This window comes from Schistocerca piceifrons, chromosome 2, assembly GCF_021461385.2.
Source record: "Schistocerca piceifrons isolate TAMUIC-IGC-003096 chromosome 2, iqSchPice1.1, whole genome shotgun sequence".
NCBI classification, from domain to species: domain Eukaryota; kingdom Metazoa; phylum Arthropoda; class Insecta; order Orthoptera; family Acrididae; genus Schistocerca; species Schistocerca piceifrons.
In genome coordinates, this window is record NC_060139.1 from 261,732,826 (window position 1) to 261,755,557 (window position 22,732).

General features: G+C 44.3%; 1 protein-coding gene across 1 annotated transcript in view; it reads right to left on the reverse strand.

Annotated features, from left to right (window-relative positions):
- Positions 1 to 21,971, reverse strand: part of LOC124775312 (sodium channel protein Nach-like) — a 206,659-nt gene extending 184,688 nt beyond the window's left edge. Inside the window, exons 1-2 of the mRNA XM_047250147.1 lie at positions 21,912 to 21,971; positions 8,628 to 8,760 (exon numbers count right to left, since the gene is read on the reverse strand). Coding sequence (XP_047106103.1) covers positions 8,628 to 8,746 — 119 coding nt within the window. The 5' untranslated portion in view covers positions 8,747 to 8,760; positions 21,912 to 21,971. The remainder of the gene's footprint in view (positions 1 to 8,627; positions 8,761 to 21,911) is intronic.
- Positions 21,972 to 22,732: the final 761 nt, after the last annotated feature.

Consider the following 22,732-nt stretch of genomic DNA (forward strand, 5'->3'; position numbering starts at 1 on the left):
TTTGACAGTCGGCAACAGAAACCAAAACATTGCCTTAAAACAAGCGTTCAGTGCATAGTGTTGTGGAATGGGGAAAAAACCGCAAATTGGCGTTCATAAGAAGAAGAACAACACCAAAAATGCAACAGGAGCGTAATATGTAGGAAATTGTCCACGCAACCTGTAAGTACAGTTCAAAACATTACTACTTAATAGGAAATACCAACCACCAGAACTGTTTATAACCTATAGGCACAATGACAAAAATGTAAATGAAATAGCTAACATATGTACATATTCCAGGCCACTAATGATGCCTTGCAGAAAATAAAGGCGAAACGCGTATGGCACTAAAATTGTGTTTTATTCAGTTGCTGTCAGACGGTCCATAAGTAAAAATTATTAATATACCGTAATATTACACGCAACTGAGGAAGACAGGACTATAAAAGTTGAAGATGTGATGCATTTTGTTTCATAGTTTTCAACCTGATGGCACAAGTCTTTGACAATACTAGGAAAACATATGTGAAATTCTCTCTCTGCCACTAATCTGTTTTTCTTTTTACCACGTATAAAAAACAAAGGCAAAAATTGGGCCATAGTAACCGCGGTTTATAGTCAGTCCCATTTCAAAACCGTTGTTACTATCGAGACAGCAATATGTCATTTCTTACATTTGTTGTATTAAAGGTGTGTAACACTCAAATGATATCAATAAACCCCAGTGGCAGACGAGAGAGTCGTTGTGCATGACTGAGAAGCTTGCTAATGAAATTTCGAGAGAGCACTTTCCGGGACGATTCGGCAGCACATTACTTCTTCCTACCTATACTGACGAAATGACCAAGACAAGAAAATTCGAGAAATTAGAGCCAATACAAAGTCCTACCGACAACCATTCCTCCCAAGCACCATTCGCGAATGGAGCACGGAAGGGGGGGATCAGTTAGTGGTACCAGAGCTACCATCCACCACATACCATCAGGTGGCTTGCGGAGTAATGATGTAGATGTAGGTAACACGGAATGTCATTGCAAAATTATATCATTGTGCGACGAGTGGTTGAGGAGATACAACGTCATAAATATTTAGATTCGCGTTAAATAGCTTTTGCTTAAAATGGCATACAGTAAACTTCAACATCAGGGCACATGACATTTTAATTTACATCTTCTTTCCTACTAACTCCATTCGCAACACACTTTCCAGTTAAAGTAATTGCACAATTGTATCACTGTACGACACATAGTTCAGAGATATGACGTAATAAACACTGAGATGCGTGAAAAACTAGCTCTGCTTAAAGTGGAGTGCAAATGACCCAATGTTTCATAACGGTAGCACTTAATTACTTCTGACAGACGTTAAGCGTTCTTTGAAACCTTTCCTAAATTTTTTCTCGGTTACATGCTTAAAGTCAAACATTTAATACATTAACTGACTTGTACAGTAATCAGAAGTTTGAAGCTGTTTTATACATGGGTGTTCGATTCTTTAAACAATCGGAATTCACCGGTAATGTACTAATCTACTTAAAAGGCCATTGGCAGATCACCCAAAATGGCAGTAGCCGACAATTTATTGCCTAAAGAATTAAGTGCATTATCGCTGTGTATGTAAATAGCCTTCTCAATATCGAGAAGTCTTCGGCAATCGCCACTATGACTTTGAGAAAAATATTATTTTTAGTTAGTTGGTTAAGACGCTGCTTGTATTGTATACTTCTCTAAAATTTTTGAGAATGTAGACTTTCGGATGCAGTGATTCGCCAGTTCCTCGTTGGAAAGCAGATGTCAACCTTGCATCATCCACTTTATTCACTAAATTTATCTCAGCCTGAGTATTTCCCCCTTTCAAAACGACAGGCACGAGTTTGGACTACATTAAGGAGCTACGAAGAGAGTGGAAAATTGCACTGACGAGATTTTATCAAAAACTTCGATCGATGGAAGAAAACTGAAAATAACCCAACACATCTGCTAAATTTAAAGATTGTATAAACTCTGCGGCTGCCATTAGAATTAAACAACGGGCGAGTGTGGCACTTGTGAGAGAAAGGGTGCACTATACGTGTCAGGAATTGTGCTTGGTGTCCAGACAATTACTATCACTCCATCTGAAAATTTCATCGAGCCTTTCACTGATATCCAAGAACTGGGTAGACAGCGCCACTAGGGCACTGGCTGGTTGGACTGAACGTCAAGCTAAGGTTCGTCGAATGACAAAATACGATCGACTTGAAGCCCGAGCACAAGAAGACATGCCAAGAAGACGTGCTGTATTTCATCTCAAGGAGAAGACTTTGGCCGACGCTGCAGTTTCGGTGCTAGAGAAGGGCCTGAATTTGGCACCTACATCGGAGACCATTCTCATCCGAGATGTGATTAGTGGAATAGAACAGCCTGTTTCGAAACTTCCCAAGGATGCTGCCGAAGAGATTAGGAGTGACACATGCCGCATCATCTAAGAAGTCCAAGTTTAACATCACCTCACCTGAAAGAAATGCTCTACGAGAATTGAGAGGAGACAAAGACATCGTCATCTTACCTACTGACAGAGGAAATGCTACTGTGCTCCTCTCACGCACAGAATATAATAGCAAGATATACAAACTGGTCGCCGATCCTGCCTACCGTAAATTAAAAAGTGGTTCGACGGGTAGGATCCGAGAAAGACTTTAGAAGTCATCAGGAAAAGCTCGATTCCAGCGCAAGTCACCAAGGGTTTGCGTCAACAGGCTGCAGTTCCTCATAGGCTCTTTGGCCTACCCAAGATCCATTAGAATGGGGTATCTCTCCGTCCCATTGTAAGTAACATAGGAGCACCTACTTACTTTGTTGCCAAGTATCTGACATCACTATTGGAACGTCTCGTAGGTATGTACGACCATCACATTCGAAACTCTGAAGATTTCATAGGTCGCCTTAGATTGCAATCGCCGGATCTCTTACTAAGTTTTTATGTTATTTACAAAGGTGCTCTTGCAGGACTATTTAGAGCTCATTAGCAACAAGTTTGTGAAGGGCAGAGTGGCATTGTTTAAACACGTACTTACTTTAACATACTTCTTATTTCATGACCAATATTTTGAACAAGTGGACGGTGTCGCTATGGGAAGCCATCTGTCTTCCGTGGTAGCCAGTTATTTTATGGAGCACTTTGAAGAAAAAGCACTACATTCAGCCACTCTCTAACCTTCTTGTTTTCTATGGTGTGTGGATGATACATTTGTGGTGAGACCACATGGCTCTGAGCACTATGGGACTTAACTTCTGAGGTCATCAGTCCCCTAGAACTTAGAACTACTTAAACCTAACTAACCTAAGGACATCACATACATCCATGCCCGAGGCAGGATTCGAACCTGCGACCGTAGCGGTCGCGCGGTTCCAGACTGTAGCGCCTAGAACCGCTCTTCCACCCCAGCCGGCTGAGACCACATCGATTTGACACTCTATCTACATTTATTCAGCATTTAAATTCGCCCCAGCCGAATATAAACTTCACAATGAAAGTAGAAAAAGTTGGTACCTTACCTTTTGTTGATGTTTTGGTACGAAGGAAAGCAGATGGAACCTCGGGACACAGCGTCTACAGCAAGCCAATGCATACAGATCTACACTCCTGGAAATGGAAAAAAGAACACATTGACACCGGTGTGTCAGACCCACCATACTTGCTTCGGACACTGCGAGAGGGCTGTACAAGCAATGATCACACGCACGGCACAGCGGACACACCAGGAACCGCGGTGTTGGCCGTCGAATGGCGCTAGCTGCGCAGCATTTGTGCACCGCTGCCATCAGTGTCAGCCAGTTTGCCGTGGCATACGGAGCTCCATCGCAGTCTTTAACACTGGTAGCATGCCGCGACAGCGTGGACGTGAACCGTATGTGCAGTTGACGGACTTTGAGCGAGGGCGTATAGTGGGCATGCGGGAGGCCGGGTGGACGTACCGCCGAATTGCTCGACACAGTACATCGATGTTGTCGCCAGTGGTCGGCGGAAGGTGCACGTGCCCGTCGACCTGGGACCGGACCGCAGCGACGCACGGATGCACGCCAAGACCGTAGGATCCTACGCAGTGCCGTAGGGGACCGCACCGCCACTTCCCAGCAAATTAGGGACACTGTTGCTCCTGGGGTATCGGCGAGGACCATTCGCAACCGTCTCCATGAAGCTGGGCTACGGTCCCGCACACCGTTAGGCCGTCTTCCGCTCACGCCCCAACATCGTGCAGCCCGCCTCCAGTGGTGTCGCGACAGGCGTGAATGGAGGGACGAATGGAGACGTGTCGTCTTCAGCGATGAGAGTCGCTTCTGCCTTGGTGCCAATGATGGTCGTATGCGTGTTTGGCGCCGTGCAGGTGAGCGCCACAATCAGGACTGCATACGACCGAGGCACACAGGGCCAACACCCGGCATCATGGTGTGGGGAGCGATCTCCTACACTGGCCGTACACCACTGGTGATCGTCGAGGGGACACTGAATAGTGCACGGTACATCCAAACCGTCATCGAACCCATCGTTCTACCATTCCTAGACCGGAAAGGGAACTTGCTGTTCCAACAGGACAATGCACGTCCGCATGTATCCCATGCCACCCAACGTGCTCTAGAAGGTGTAAGTCAACTACCCTGGCCAGCAAGATCTCCGGATAGGGTTGATAGAAGAGATAGAGAAGATCCAACGGAGAGCAGCGCGCTTCGTTACAGGATCATTTAGTAATCGCGAAAGCGTTACGGAGATGATAGATAAACTCCAGTGGAAGACTCTGCAGGAGAGACGCTCAGTAGCTCGGTACGGGCTTTTATTGAAGTTTTGAGAACATACCTTCACCGAAGAGTCAAGCAGTATATTGCTCCCTCCTACGTATATCTCGCGAAGAGACCATGAGGATAAAACCAGAGAGATTAGAGCCCACACAGAGGCATACCGACAGTCCTTCTTTCCACGAACAATACGAGACTGGAATAGAAGGGAGAACCGATAGAGGTACTGAAGGTACCCTCCGCCACACACCGTCAGGTGGCTTGCGGAGTATGGACGTAGATGGACGTAGATGTAGATCTGTCCCCCATTAAGTATGTTTGGGACTGGATGAAGCGTCGTCTCACGCGGTCTGCACGTCCAGCACGAACGCTGGTCCAACTGAGGCGCCAGGTGGAAATGGCATGGCAAGCCGTTCCACAGGACTACATCCAGCATCTCTACGATCGTCTCCATGGGAGAATAGCAGCCTGCATTGCTGCGAAAGGTGGATATACACTGTACTAGTGCCGACATTGTGTATGCTCTGTTGCCTGTCTCTATGTGCCTGTGGTTCTGTCAGTGTGATCATGTGATGTATCTGACCCCAGGAATGAGTCAATAAAGTTTCCCCTTCCTGGGAGAATGAATTCACGGTGTTCTTATTTCAATTTCCAGGAGTGTATATTTGCAGGCCACAAGCTGCCATCATCCTGCACAATGCGGTAGTGCATTACCTACGTTAGTTCATCGAGCGCGTGTGTTATCTGATCCTGAAAGCCAGTCGAGTGAAATACAACATTTGAAGACAGTTTTCCGACAAAACGGTTATTCTGAGAGACAGATACGTAATGCATTCAGGCCCAAGCGAGTTAAATCTACGGGGCAGAATGAAGAAACAAAGACATCCACCACTTTGGCCTTTTAGCCGTATTTTGGTACCACGTCGACAAGAATCGGAAGAGTACTCGGAAGATATGACGTTGTGTTTTCCGGCCATCTGCAGAACTGAGGAACCTGTAGGATTCGGTTAAGGATGATCTTGGCCTGAGGAAACCTGGTGTGTACAAGACTCCTTGTCAATGTGGGGCGGCCAGTCATGTCGCACCGTACGAGAATGCTGCGATGAACATCAGCGACATACACGCCTACGCCAATCGGAGAAGTCAGAAATTGCAGAACACTGTCTGAATACAAGACATCGCATGATTTATGAAAAGACAGAAGTTTTATGCCCGGCAACATCTTTCTGGGACTGCGTCATTAAGGAAGCAATACATATGCGCATAGCTGATAATCTCATCAACAGGGACGCGGGATTTCAACTGAGCACACCTGGAACCCTGCATTGGCTGCTATTAAATCACGACGAGAAAAATTAAGATTTTTTTCGATAACAGACCCGCCATAACATTGGTCTAGAATAGTTTTTAGTGAGTGACGTCTGGCCGCACTGTTTGTAAACGTACGCGCAGGAGGGCCGCTCTGCGACTTTCAGCTGAAGGCGTTTTAGTATGGCGCAATATATCTGCAAATCACTGAGCATGCGCCTGCGCATTCTTCACGCGCGTGTTCTGTACACAGGGTGTCGACGTGCGGATACCGTCAGTCGTACCTAGCCACCAGCAAGGTTCAACCATCTGAAGGTGTCGGCCAGTTGCTCCGAGAAAATATTGTCGAATTTGCACGTCATCCGGCGACAAACCCGTGAAGACAGCTTAAAGCATATCCGCCGGGAAAGCTTGGAATAGCACAAGCCAACAAGTGTCTTGGCTTATCCGTAGATAGTCGACCGTTTCTGATAAAACGACAGTCAAAGTTTTCGAGCTACTTTGTACGTCTTTGAGAGAGTAAATGGTTCAACGGAAGCGGTGGCACAGAAGCTAGTGTTGGTGCTTTACACTTTTGAGCCCCGTGTTCGAAACCCTAATTTACTTTTATTTTTGTTCTTCATTATCTATCCACGTCCGTGGAAGATTACTACAGGAATGTTTTCCAATGTATACTGAAATTACTTTGTCCTTATTCGTGTATACTAATAGTATTCCTGGTTGATGAATTTAAAAAAAATAAATGAATGAAAAAATTATTTGAAATTATTTTCGGTGAAATTCCTGCAGTGAATCTTGATTCGCAATCAGTCACAAGCGCCAGGTTTCCGGAAAGTGATCGGCTGTGTCTGGTCTGCCGCGAAATTCTTAGCCACGGGTGAAATCTTCAGCAACGTTAATGACGTTTCTTTCCCGAGTGAGAATGTCGCTGTGGCGAACCTACCTCCGAGTAATATTCGTGATATTCCGAATATCTGTGTTTCGAATGTTTCTATGATCGTTATAATCCAAGGAAACCCACAAAAATCTTTCTGAAGAATAAAAACAAGAATATATGACTCAACGACTGATGTAAAAATAAAATTCAAGAATATGAGAATTTAAAAAGATTGTAGCTCCTGAAAAGACAATAGACACATGTATGATATAACAGATGTATGACACTTATTGCGAAACCCAATTGTAATTTTACAATTCATATATCGCTCTTGGCCAGCCGGAGTGGCCGAGTGGTTCTCGGCGCTTTAATCTGGAACCGCGCGACCGCTACGGTCGCAGGTTCGAATCCTTAGGTTAGTTAGGTTTAAGTAGTTCTAAGTTCTAGATAACGCTCTTTTATCCCCTAACTTGATGATAAATATTCGTGTTGCATTCTTCTACGGACATGAGTAGATAAATTAAAGAATACTAAAATAAACTATATACTAGAATCGGGTTTCGAAGACAGGAAGAAAAACTGAGAATCTGCAACGCTAGCTAATACGCCACCACTAGGGTTGAGTGTATCGACCGCTAAAAGACATATAAATTGCGTAGAAAATTTGACGGTCGTTTTGTCAGAAACGGTCAAGTATCTACTATCACCCATGACACTTTTCGTTTATTTTAACTTTCTCCACTGAGCGAAATTTCTGGGTAATTGGGTCATTGGACTTGCCGTGTTCTCCTCGTGAGCACTGTATTATGCCACATGCGCCCTGTTGTTGTTATTGTGATCTTTAGTCGAAAGGCTGGTTTGAAGGAGCTCTCCATGCTGCTCTACCCTATGCAAGCCTCTTCATCTCCGAGTAACTACTACAACCTACATCCGTCTGAATCTGCTTACTGTATTCATCTCTTGGTCTCCCTCTACGATTTTTACCTTCCCTGTTTCCTTCCAGCACTAAATTGGCGTTCCCTTGATTCCTCCGAGTGGGTCCTACCAACCGATCCCTTCTTATGGTCAAGTTGTACCATAAATTCGTTTTCTCCCCAATTCTGTTCAGTACCTCCACATTAGTTATGTGATCTACCTATCTAACCTTCAGCATTCTTCTGTAGCACCACATTTCAAAGCTTCTGTTCCCATCTTGTCTAAACTGTTTATCGTCCATGTTCACATCCATATATGGCTACACTCCATACAAATACTTTCAGGAAGGACGTCCTGACAGTCAAATCTATACTCATTGTTAACAAATTTCTGTTCTTCAGAAACGCTTTCCTTGGCATCGCATCATATCATCTCTGTTTCGACCATCCTCAGTTATTTTGGTTTTCCAAATAGCAGAACTCATCTACTAATTTAAGTGTCTCATTTCCTAATCTAACCCCCCCGCCCCGGCATTTAATTCGACTACATTCCATTATCGTCGTTTTGCTTTTGTTGATGTTCATCTTATACCCTTCTTTCAAGACACAGTCCATTCCGTTCAACTGTTCTTCCAAGTCCTTTGCTGTCTCTGACATGTGTCCCATTTTCAATAAATAAACAGTGTAGGCAGTGAAGTGTGATTTTATATTTATGTTTGCCTCGGCTTGTGCGTACGACTATCGTCTGTAAGAGTGCGGAGGCGCCGCTTTTACCTCTCGAAAGGCCGCCGGCCGTCCTCGGTGATGTACTTTAGACCGTGGATACCCGTGTTGGCGGCGAACTCGAGGTACATCAGCCGCAGCGCAGAGCGGAACTTGCCACCCGACTCCATCGCCGCTGCCCACCCTGGAAACAAACACGACACGGCCTTCAGTTAGCACAGCGAGCGCCCGGCGCAGTCGCGGTGCGAGGGGATGGGCGGGCAGAGCCAGTGAGGGAGCTCTGAGTGTCCAGTCGCTGCAGTCTGAGCCATCAACAAAGATCACCGTATTTTGCAAGCGTAGGCTTTTGCAAACGGTTACGTGACCGCATTGTCATGGTGTAAAAGTTCTCCAACGTTTCGGCCACTGTTGCAAATGGACTTCCCCGGGTGTGCTGACTGGAGAATGATAAAAGACTTAAGCCGGTATTACACGACGATCCGCCGCGAACGGTACTGGTCTATCGCGACACCCATCTAGCGGTAGAACGGGTGAAACTACGAAAATTAGCAGACACATTATCTGCACGCAGGAATAGAGAGCACTTCTAAACTGCCGTCAATATGTGCATGCGCAGTAGGTAGCGATAATTCGCGCATGCGCAAAAGGGTGTACCACGGTGCTTTCTGCTTGTTGTTTGGTTATTGTTAGGCGTCTAGTGGCTAATTTCAGACGTTCGTGTTGGGAATTTTTCGCGTTGGGGATCTTTATTTTTTTTGAGTAAATAGGTTCCACAATGCAGAAAAGAAACTTTTTTTTGCAGTAGACTCTTATATACTAGCTGTTTCTGAAAGGATTTTTTCTATTGATAGCTTTGTACTCTAGAAATGAAATGGAGCAGAGTTGAATTAAGCGTCTGAAATCAGGCATACAGCGAGGAAGGGTGTATGTATGACCCACTGTATCATAATAAGGTAGTCGGAAATCGTTTCTTTCTGAGGAATATGCATATAACGCTATACGGTGATTTTCGATTTGTATCGTAATGCCTTAGTTTACGAAAGTTCAGATTTGATTTAACTGCACCTCTTGCTTGATTTCAACACGCCAGAAAAGAGAAATTGGCAGTGAAAGGGAGAAAGTCCTTGCAGTTTGCCCCAGTGCGACAGATGAGGACTGCAAAATTCTGAGTATAGTCCAAACTTGGAAAAATAACACAAGGTCACCTAAGTATTGGTCATTTAATGTGTTGCAAATTGCAGTCCATACATCCACAACAACTTTTGAGATGGTGAGCTGTGCTATTCTGTGGCTAAAAGCCAGACTTTTAAAAGATTCCCCATTCGCCAGGAAACGTAATGTTACAACCAGCCAGCAACATAACAGGGCATTCACCGGTATTTTATTAGTGATATAGGCTGGTATGATCACAAAACATAACCATATAATTCTTACTCTCTAGAAGGTGTGATAGCCTCCCTCAAGACTGTGTCACACTCTGTTTCCATCTTCTATCATAGACAGCAGCTTCTCGAAACAGGCAATGTCCATCCTAACGAAGCTCCGAAATTCTTGTGGATCTTTAGGCCTCAGTTCTTTCATTAACAATGAATATATTTCCCTACCTTCCACCCTTCTTGTCAGCCAGCGCCGAACCCAACATCGTTTGACTTTTCGTTTTCGTCGCCGTTCTGCCCTAATCCGAAGATTTACTGTCACTGCTAGGGTAATAGCTCTAAAAACAAGTGGATCCTCCATGTGCAATATGCTGTATAAATGTAAATTTCGATATACATATACCAGTGTAATCAAGTGTCGTAATATAAAACTGTCGCGTCTGTAATTCAGAACAGTACTAACCTACATTAGAGAAAAACTATTACTTAATACATTATGGCAGAAAACAATTTCTTTATAAATAGGAACCTTGAGTTCACAAATAATTTGAACGTATGACGCTTCTGTACATCATACAGTCGCCCTTGAGTTGCGCGCGGTAGAACGAACGACTTTACAACGCATCAGGACATAAGACATCTACAGGGTTATTACAAATGATTGAAGCGATTTCACAGCTCTACAATAATTTTATTATTTGAGATATTTTCACAATGCTTTGCACACACATACAAAAACTCAAAAAGTTTTTTAGGCATTCACAAATGTTCGATATGTGCCCCTTTAGTGATTCGGCAGACATCAAGCCGATAATCAAGTTCCTCCCACACTCGGCGCAGCATGTCCTCATCAATGAGTTCGAAAGCATTGTTGATGCGAGCTCGCAGTTCTGGCACGTTTCATGGTAGAGGAGGTTTAAACACTGAATCTTTCACATAACCCCACAGAAAGAAATCGCATGGGGTTAAGTCGGGAGGGCGTGGAGGCCATGACATGAATTGCTGATCATGATCTCCACCACGACCGATCCATCGGTTTTCCAATCTCCTGTTTAAGAAATGCCGAACATCATGATGGAAGTGCGGTGGAGCACCATCCTGTTGAAAGATGAAGTCGGCGCTGTCGGTCTTCAGTTGTGGCATGAGCCAGTTTTCCAGCATGTCCAGATACACGTGTCCTGTAACGTTTTTTTCGCAGAAGAAAAAGGGGCCGTAAACTTTAAACCGTGAGATTGCACAAAACACGTTAACTTTTGGTGAATTGCGAATTTGCTGCACGAATGCGTGAGGATTCTCTACCGCCCAGATTCGCACATTGTGTCTGTTCACTTCACCATTAAGAAAAAATGTTGCTTCATCACTGAAAACAAGTTTCGCACTGAACGCATCCTCTTCCATGAACTGTTGCAACCGCGCCGAAAATTCAAAGCGTTTGACTTTGTCTTCGGGTGTCAGGGCTTGTAGCAATTGTAAACGGTAAGGCTTCTGCTTTAGCCTTTTCCGTAAGATTTTCCAAACCGTCGGCTGTGGTACGTTTAGCTCCCTGCTTGCTTTATTCGTCGACTCCCGCGGGCTACGCGTGAAACTTGCCCGCACGCGTTCAACCGTTTCTTCGTTCACTGCAGGTCGACCCGCTGATTTCCCCTTACAGAGGCATCCAGAAGCTTTAAACTGCGCATACCATCGCCGAATGGAGTTAGCAGTTGGTGGATCTTTGTTGAACTTCGTCCTGAGGTGTCGTTGCACTGTTATGACTGACTGATGTGAGTGCATTTCAAGCATGACATACGCTTTCTCGGCTCCTGTCACCATTTTGTCTCACTGCGCTCTCGAGCGCTCTGGCGGCAGAAACCTGAAGTGCGGTTTCAGCCGAACAAAACTTTATGAGTTTTTCTACGTATCTGTAGTGTGTAGTGACCATATGTCAATGAATGGAGCTACAGTGAATTTATGAAATCGCTTCAATCATTTGTAATAGCCCTGTACTTTCTTTTCGCGCGTAGTCTGCTGCTGCGCATACGCGCTAGGTATATCCCACGTAGATGGTGTCATAGGTCGGAAGTGAACCAGTCTGTAGTTACAGGTATGCACGTTCAGGGCGTTGGTGCATAGGTGTACGGTTTAGGCACATGGTGTAATACGGGCTTTAAGTTCTTATACATTTGTGGAAAAAGCTGTTTTTGTAATTATCGAAGAGAACGGTCTATTGACACACAGTCAACACGGATTTAAGAAACATCACAATTAACTCTTTACTCACACGAACTGTTGAGTGCTATTGACAAGGGATTTAAAACTGATTCCGTATTTCTAGATTTCCAGAAGCCTATTGACACCGTACCACACAAACGGCTTGTAGCGAAATTGCGCGCTTATGGAATAATAGTCTCAGTTATGCGACTGGATTCGTGATTTCCTGTCAGAGAGGTCACAGTTCGTAGTAATTGACGGAGAACCTTCGAGCAAAACAGAAGTGATTTCTGACGTTCTCCAAGGCTCTGTTAGAGGCTCTCAGTTGTTCCTAAGGCCGGTATTACACTATCAAATTTCTTTGTCAAAGATTTGATCAAAGATGTGATCAAATATTCGTCAAATATATTTGACAAAGATCTTTGACGTGGCGGTAAAAAGGAGTATTGCACTGTCATCATACTTTTCGGCAAAGTTCAAGATGGCTAACAACAACTTGTTGTCAACAGCAGTTGCATGTACCACAATTGTACTGTGTGCACATGCGGAAGAGAAGCGGGGGGAAAAAAGGAAACGTACCTGGGTGAAGCCGTGGGTTTTACGACAACACGATAAAAGCATTCAACAAAACTTGTTACGTGAGCTTATAGTGGAGGACGTCAAGTAGTACATCAATTACTTAAGAATGGATGAGCATACATTTCTGTATGTGCTCAGTGAAGTGTATCCTCATATCACAAAGCACAATACTCACCTAAGAACTGCTATATCTGCAGAAGACAGGCCCACTGTAACACTTGCTACGGGAGAGGATTAGGTTAGTTTAGATTAGGTCTCCAATCTTCTCAATCTATTTTTGTATTTAGAGTGCCTCACGTTGTAAAGCGCCTCATCAGCTTCACAATCTTTATTAATTTTATAGATGTCAGTACACACAAATTGTATTTACCGGCAATGTTTATAAAACACTACAGATGACAGAACGCTGCAGCGATGCTAGCGCTCCACGTGGTAACATGTCACATTGCAGTGAACAGAAGACAAGCGACTTCTTTGATCAAATCTACAGCGATGCCCTAGATTTGATCAAATATTTGACGACATTTGAGAAAGTTTCCTATTACACACTCAAATTTCTTTGACAAAGATATTTGACAAAGATATTGGACAAAGACATTTGATAGTGTAAAACCGGCCTTATCTTCATAAACGATTTAGGAGACAATATGAGCAGCCGTCTTTGGTTGTTTGCAGATGGCTCAAATGGTTCAAATGGCTCTGAGCACTATGGGACTTAACATCTATGGTCATCAGTCCCCTAGAACTTAGAACTACTTAAACCTAACTAACCTAAGGACATCACACAACACCCAGCCATCACGAGGCAGAGAAAATCCCTGACCCCGCCGGGAATCGAGCCCGGGAACCCGGGCGTGGGAAGCGAGAGTTTGCAGATGATGCTGATGTTTATCATCTAGTAAAGTCATGAGTAAATCAATACAAACTGCAAAAAGATTTAGATACGATATCTGTATGGTGTGAAAATGTGAAATTGACCCTAAATAATGAAAAGTATGAAGTCATCTCCATGAGTGCTAAAAGGAATCCGTTAAACTTCGGTTGCATGATAAATCAGTCAAATCTAAAGGCCGTAAATGCAACTAAATACCTAGGAATTACAATCACGGATAACTTAAACTGCAAAGAACACATACAAAATGTTGAGGATAAGGCGAACCAAAGACTATGTTTTATTGGCAGAACACTTAGAAGATGTAACATATCTACTAAAGAGACTGTCTACATTACGCTTGTCCGTCATCTTTCGAAGTACTGCTGTGCGTTGTGGGATCCTTACTGAGTACGATTAACGGAGGACATCGAGAAAGGTCAAAGAAGAGCAGCACGTTTTGTATTATCGGGAAATAGGGCGTCACTGAAATGATACAGGATTCGGGATGGACATTATTAAAACAAAGTCGTTTCTCGTTGCTGTGGGAGCTTCTCACGAAATTTCAACCACCAACTTTCTCCTTTGAATGTGAAAATATTTTGTTGGCGCCGGCCTACATAGGGAGAAACGATCATCATAACAAAATAAGATAAATCAGAGTCCGCACTGAAAGATAAAGGTGTTTGTTTTTTCCGCTCGCTGTTTGACATTGGAATAATAGAGAATTATTGTGAAGGCCGGTCGATGAATCCTCGCCCAGGCACTCAAGTGTACTTTTGAGAGTATCCATGTACATGTAGATCTAGATGGTCAGGCATGGACGATGAGCGCCAATACAGGCTGTTTTTTTCCACCAATGGCAAGAAATGAAGCTAACACAGATAAAGGATATCTAAACCCCTTCTCCTCATCCTATCAGATAACGAAAACAGTTTCTTTCACTGGCATATAAGAAATTAACTTTTTCTCATTCAGCAGTCATCAGAGAGACTATTTGCAACAGCGGTCGAAACTTTGGAGAACGGTGTGGTTGGAAATAAAGTACAGGCTTTGTACGCCGCGATCGCAGCAAAGAAACTTTTATTGTTTCAAGATGACTGGTTTCAACAGTCTTATGCTGCAATCGTCTAATCTAAGGGGCGAACACGAAGATAATGAAGAGGGGGGGGGGGGGGGGGGAGGGAAGTAAAATTAATGAAATACAAAATTTTACGTACCTTATAGGCCTTGTTACAAAAGTGCCATGCTACATTACATGAAGTCAAAGCACAAAAGGCACTCCACACATACACATATCTTCATAAAATGTACACAGCTGATAACAACCTCGTACCGTCCCTTGCACAATCGGCATCGGACATGACTCTAACAAGTTTGCCACGCAGACGGAGTGTTAACATAAAGGCGGCAAATCCGCTACAAAGTTTCCTATCTCGCCGCGGCGCGCCGTTGGGGTGCGTAAGTAGTATACGCTAAATGTCCACATGGCGTGCTTCCAAGCAATGGATAGGGGTGCACCAAAAATAAAGGTGGAGTTGGATTTTTACAAAAAATGTCTGATACAGCTATACAGAATACCAAGTGACCATAAATTTACAATTACCATGGTCTTACATTCCATATAAAGTCTATAGTCTTACAGTGTGAAAATTACAGTAATATATTTTTTTAATTAACCCATATCTTCAAGCAACAAAGCAACACGACGCAAAGAGAAAGTCGCGATGGTGTGAGCGCGAATGCTAAGCCGGCTTGACCAGGAAGGATCCCACAAACTATCACACATGAAAAGGTTTAAGCGTACACAAAAACCACGTGGGGCTTAACTTACTTCAAGAATCATCTAATTCAGATGAAAGCCTATTGGGTGCGAGCTGTCCTTTACAGAGTCACATCGAAATTATGTATAGCATAAAAAGTAATTCAGACAACTACAAAAAAATTAAAGGTATGAAAAAAATGTGCGGTGAATAGTTGATGACAGTGCATGAGGATGACTGTAATCCATGCCGTGTGTCAGAAACTAGTATTTAAACAAATAGCAATGACGAAAACCGAGTAGCTGGGCTGAGTCCGAGCTCCATTTTTAGTATTCTGGCTAAGGGATGAGACGGAATCTGTTGTATCCACAACCACCACATGCTAATACGATTACAAAGCTGCAAATTAAATCACTAGACGGACACATGATAATTGACTGCAATATGAGATACCCACTGCGCAGTGTGTATTCCTTATACATTGAAGCGAAAAGAAACTGGTATAGGCATGCGTATTCAGATATACAGATATGCTGCGGTCGGCAACGCCTATATACACTGCTGGCCACCGTAAATGCAACACCCTGAAGGAAGCATCCGAATCAAGTGAAATTTACACCATGGGTTTGCAGCGATGAGATATGCAACTGATAAGAATTTCAGCGCAGACGCACATCACGCGCGCCTGTGGCGCCACCTCATAGCGCCATTTAAGGCTTGGCGATTTCGACGAGTGTACGTTCGGCACGTGTGTTTACCTTGTGGTTGTTTCACAAGACGATCAATTATGCCTCGTAGACAACAGCGAACATCGTTTGATCAAGTATCCGAGTTCGACAGAGGAAGGATAGTGGCTTACCGAGATTGTGGATTATCATACAGAGAAATCGCTAGTCGTGTTGGACGAAACCAAACAACTGTAAATCGGATATGTGACCGTTGGATGCAGGAGGGTACGATGGACCGACGTGGTCGATCGCATTCACCTCGGTGCACCACTGCAAGTGCTGATACGCAAATTGTGCGCATGGCAGTGACGGATCGCTCAGTGACATCCCGAACCATAGCACAGCACATTGCGTCTGTAAAGCATCATCCAGTGTCTGCGCGTACCATTCGACGCCGTTGACAGCAGAGTGGTCTGTCCGCAAGACGTCCATTGCTTCGTCTACCATTGACGCAGAACCACAGACGTCTCCGTCGCCAATGGTGTGATGACAGACGGATGTGGACGGCAGAATGGAATGACGTTGTCTTTACTGACGAGGCACGCTTCTGTCTGCAGCACCACGATGGTCGGATTCGAGTGTGGAGACACCGTGGAGAGAGGATGCTGGACATCTGCATTATGCACCGCCACACTGGTCTTGCACCGGGTATTATGGTATGGGGCGGTATTGCATATTACTCTTGCACGCTTCTAGTACACATCGCCGGTACTTTAAATAGCCGGCGCTACATATCCGAGGTGCTGGAGCCAGTTGTCCTTCCTTACCTTCAGGGCTGGGCCACAGCCATATTTCAACAGGATAATGCGCGACCACACGTGGCACGCATTGTCCAAAGGTTCTTCGTCAATAACCAGATTGAAGTGCTTCCCTGGCCGGCTCGCTCTCCGGATCTTTCGCCGATAGAAAACATGTGGTCCATGGTTGCTCAACGAGTGACCCAGATTACATCCCCAGCTGCCACACCAGATGATCTTTGGCAACGTGTGGAAGCTGCTTGGGCTGCTGTACCCCAGGAACACATCCAACGTCTCTTTGACTCAATGCCGAGACGTGTGGCAGCGGTGATCTCCAACAATGGCGGCTACTCTGGCTACTGATTCTGGCAGGAACCACATGTCACAGACGTCTGTAAACGTAATCATTTGATACTTGGTCAACATGTTATCTACAAAATAAATTTTGTTGTGCTACCTCTTGTCTTTCTTGGTGTTGCATTTACGGTGGCCAGCAGTGTATGACAACAAGTGTCTGGCGCAATTGTTAGATCAGTTACTGCTGCTACAATGGCAGGTTATCAAGATTCAAGTGAGTTTGAACGTGGTGTTATAGTTCGCTCACGAGCGATGGGGCACAGCATCTCCGAGGTAGCGATGAAGTGGGGATTTTCCCGTACGCCCATTTCAAAAGGTTCAAATGGCTCTGAGCACTATGGGACTTAACATCTGAGGTCATCAGTTTCCTAGAACTTAGAGCTACTTAAACCTAACTAACCTAAGGACATCACACCCATCCATGCCCGAGGCAGGATTCGAACCTGCGACCGTAGCGGTCGCGCGGTTCCAGACTGAAGCGCCTAGAACCGCTCGGCCACAAAGGCCGGCCGTACGACCATTTCACGAGTGTACCGTGAATATCAGGAATCGGTTAAATATCAAATCTCCGACATCGCTGGGCCCGGAAAAAGATCCTGAAAGAACGGGACCACGACGACTGAGGAGAATCGTTTAACGTGACAGAAGTGCAGCCCTTCCCTTCCAACACTGGACTGCTGATGACTGGAAACATGTTGCCTGGTCGGACTAGTCTCGTTTCAAATTGTATCGAGGGGATAGACGTGTACAGGTATGGAGACAACCAATCCATGGACCCTGCGTATCAGCATGGGACTGTCCAAGCTAGTCGCGGCTCTGTAATGGTGTGGGGCGTGTGCAATTGGAGTGATGTGGGACCCCTGATACGGCTAGATATGACCCTGATAGGTGAGACGCTCGTAAGCATCCTGTCTGATTACCTGCATCCATTCATGTCCATTGTGAATTTCGACGGACTTGGGCAATCAGCAGGACAATGCGACACCCCACAAGTCCGGAATTGCTATTGAGTGGCTCCAGGAACACTCTTGCGAGTTTCAACACTTCCGCTGGCCACCAAACTCCCCCAACATGAACATTATAAGTATAACTGGGATGCCTTGCAACGTGATGTTCAGAAGAGATCTCCACCCCATCGTACTCTTAGGATTTATGGATAGTCCTGCAGGATTCATGGTGTCAGTTCTCTCCAGCACTACTTCAGACATTGGTCGAGTCCATGCAACGTCGTGTTGCGGCAGTTCTGTGTGCTCGTCGGGGCCCCACACGATATTAGGCAGGTCTACCATTTTCTTTGGCGTTTCGGTGTAGAAGGAGCATTCTGAATTCTAGAAACGTTCCACTGTAAATTATCAGCTCTGAGTTAATCCATCTAATCCAGGTGCTTTTATGTTTATTGGTTACTTGACGCCTGTTTTAATTCTGTCACATCTATTAGAGCTGTCTCTTCCTCTGCTTTCTCTTCCGTAGGAACTTCTGAATCAGGCTTCTACCAGAATTTCATGCAGTGGTTTATCCAGTCTTGTGAAGGAATGATATTTATATTTGCAGTATTCTTGTCTGTTCTTTTTAGCTGCCTGATCAGTTTATGTGCTACTTCCTGTGTACCGTGTATGCCATGTTATATTCTGCTTATACATGTATCCCATGAGGGTCTGTGTGCGTGTCTTACTATTTTGTTGGTTTCGTTTCAGATTTCTTTATATTTTTCTTTAGCTTCCTCAGTCTGTTTACGTAAGAACGCCTAGAGATGGGCAAACTCGTTCATCTTTGGGAACTAGTTCACTGGTAATCCCACTTTTTTGGAAACCGTTCATTTTTACTCGTTCACCGTTCATTTGTGTTTTTGTTATATGGTTCTTATGAAAAATTAGTAGCATAAGTGAATGAAGATGAAAGGCGCCAAGAAGGGGCACTTGCCTCCCACCTGCAGTACAGAGTTCTTATTCATAACAATTCTCACACACTTGTAATTTTCGTGATTCTGCAAAACCTCTCGTTCAGCCAACTATAGCGTTATGTGGCTGATCGCAGTGAAATAATATAAGGTAGCGCACGAAAAACCGGCCCCGAGTACAGACTGCTCGCCAGTTACGCACGATTTGCTGACCGCTACGAACAGAATAGATAAACATGTAATAATTAGACAGTGAAGAAATAACAAAAAAGCTAATGCGAACAACAACTTCGAAACAATAGACGATGATTGGTGGGCGACAATGAGCAGTCTAGTACTCGGGGCCGACTTTTCGTGCGCCACCCTGTACCACTGGAATATACTGCAGAAGTTATCATATTCTCTTTACAAAATGTGCCACCAGACACTCGATTAGGGAGCGCGGGCTTCATTCGGATGTAAGTCGGTCTGCCTTCCGTAACGATGAACATGCCCTTTTACGTTGGATCACGCACATTCTAGATCAGTTTCAAACCTTTTTTTGACTCTGAACTTCTGCTTCTTTTCGTATTCTGTTCAGCGTCCACGGCCGGTAATTAAAATGTATTCTATAATTATGTAAATTACATAAAAATTTCGTGGTTTGTAATACCGTACATTCATTTTTTCAGGTAATAAAACGGCATATCAGCTTCCTTCAATATTTCGATAAATAGCAGAAGAAATACTTGTAAAAAGGCAAGATTTTATTGTTATTACACATGCAAAGGAAGTCGTCACGGCACACACGAGTGGCCATTTTCAGTCTTTTTTTGATCCAAGGTAAAAGAGCATGTTCACTGTTATGGAAGGCAGACCGACTTACAACCGAATGAAGCCCGCGCTCCATAATCGAGTGTCTCGTGTCACATTTTGTAAAGAGAATATGCTAACTTCTGAAATAATATTTCAGTGGTACAGGGTGGCGCAGGAAAAATCGGCCCCGAGTACTAGACTGCTCATTGTCGCCTACCAATCGTCATCTATTGTCTCGAAGTAGTTGTTTGCATTAGCTTATTTGTTATTTCTTCACTGCCTAGTTATTACATGTTTATCTATTCTGCACGTAGCGGTCAACAAATCGTGCGTAATTGGCAAGCAGTCTGTACTCGGGACCGGTTACTCCTTATATTAGTTCACTGCAATCAGCCAGGTTCAAGAGTGGAAAATAAACTTCAAGGTCAAAGGATACTAATGTTAAGATTCGCCGACGACATTGCTATTCACAGTGAAAAGACAGGAAGAATTAAAGCAGCTGTTGAATGGAATGGTTCAAATGGCTCTGAGCACTATGGGACTTAACATCCGAGGTCATTAGTCCCCTAGACATAGAACTACTTAAACCTAACTAACCTAAGGACACATACACACATCCATGCCCGAGGCAGGATTCGAACTTGCGACCGTAGCAGCAGAGCTGTTCCAGACTGAAGCGCCTAGAAGAGTTCGGCCACCGTGGCCGGCTGAATGGAATGAATAATGTGTACAGAATATGAGTTGAGAGTAATTCGAAGAATGCCGACAGTAATTAAAGTTGCAGAAATGAGAAAGGAGATAAAGTTTTAAAATCATAAGCCGGCCGGAGTGGCCGTGCGGTTCTAGGCTTCAGTTTGGAACCGCGTGAACGCTACGGTCGCAGGTTCGAATCCTGCCTCGCGCATGGATGTGTGTGACGTCCTTAGGTTAGTTAGGTTTAAGTAGTTCTATGGGACTGATGACCTCAGATGTTAAGTCCCATAGTGCTCAGAGCCATTTGAACCATTTTTTTTAACATGAAGATAAGGGATTCCGCTACCTAGGCAGCAATACAACCCATGACGGACGGAGCAAGGAGGACATGAAACGCAGAATAGCACTGGAAGAAAGGCCATTCCTGGGCAAGAGAAGTCTACTAGTATCAAGCAAAGGCCTTAATTTAAGGAAGAAATTCCTGAGAATGTTCGTTTGGAGCACAGCATTGTATGGCAGTGAGACATGTATTGCAGGAAAACCGGAACAGAAGAGAATAGAAGCATTTGAGATGTGGTCCAACAGGTGAATTCTGAAAATTTAGTGGACTGATAAGCTGAGGAATGAGGTTCTACGCAGAATCGGCGAGGAAACGAATATATGGAAAACACTGACAAGAAGGGACAGAATGGTAGGACACCTTATGACACCAGGGACTAACTTCCATGTACTAGAGGAAGCTGCAGAGGGCCAAAATGTAGAAGAAGACGGAGACTGGAATACATCTAGCAGATAATTGACGACGGAGGTTGCAAAGGGCTACTCTGAGATGAGAAGGTTGGCATAGGACAGAAATTCGTAGCGGGCCGTGTCAAACCAGTCAGAAGATGACTCGTGAAAAAAGAAAAAAAAATCTGTGGCCCGACGTTGGTCGAACACACTATTAAGCAAGTGGCAACTGTTTTGCCTAAGCAGTGTATCTGTGTAGGTACAAACATTCGGATTTTAGTATCCTTAGGCGAGAATACATTTTTAAGTACAGAGTTTAATATTTCTGATTTCTATGTGTGGTATTCAGTTTCTGACCAAAAAGGAAAATATAGGGGTGCTTGGGATGGATTCAGTGACTATAACTGCGACGGCAACAGCTCGTTATGGCCTCACGCAGTGTTTTATTTGCAACTGCACTTGCAACCAAGTGTGCAGCTGTGGTATTACACTATTCACAGCCAGTGCCAGGATGCTTTTTACTAATATCGCGTTTGTGTACAAGTGTTCCTTACAAAATTCGAAATCATTATGTCCTAAATTGTCCACCACCAAACGTCACAATGTCTGCTGGTAGTTACCGTAGAAATGACGCCGAAGGTTCCGCTGCAGCCGTACCACCAAAGCCCGAATCCTAGACGCGCTCTGTCTACGAAGCGCTCGTCGTCGTCGTGGCGTAGGCCGTGTAGGAATGGCCATTTCATCTCCATGTCTTCAACTGTCTCCTGTCATTGCCTTTCATCGCGGTAGATCTGAAATCATTGACAGATAAAAGCTGTGAAAAATTGCTATATACGGATATTTAGGGATACATGTTTTTTTATGGTACACAGTTTCAGTACATGGCGGCATATTATATGCTGGAGGAAACAGTGCTCTGATCATTATAATCTGCAAATGTTTTATTCAGCAATATAGACACCGTTTCGGGTCTGATATAACCGCCTGCTGAAGTAGGTGAAGTGCTCTTTACCGTCACGACATGGTTATCAGCATGCATCATAGTTCTGAAGCCGAGATATTAAACAAACTCTAGTCCAAATACCAACGCATACCGTAGAGATGTAGTTCAGTGCATCCTGGTACACATGCACGGGTGGCCCTTGCTATATTTTACCGAATGTGCTGTAGAAATGACATTACGACAGTGTAATGACGCTACATCAGAATATTTCTGTCACAGGCCTAGAGCGGTAATGTGTCGGCGAGGTAATTCAAACAGACGCCAGAAACACGTTTCAAAATAGTACGACGGAAATGCAAAGTGTCAGCTACCATGAGACAGCAGTCCGCTATTTATCAACCTTCGTGGAGATGTTCATCACGTAACGAGTATTAAAACATACTACACTCCTGGAAATGGAAAAAAGAACACATTGACACCGGTGTGTCAGACCCACCA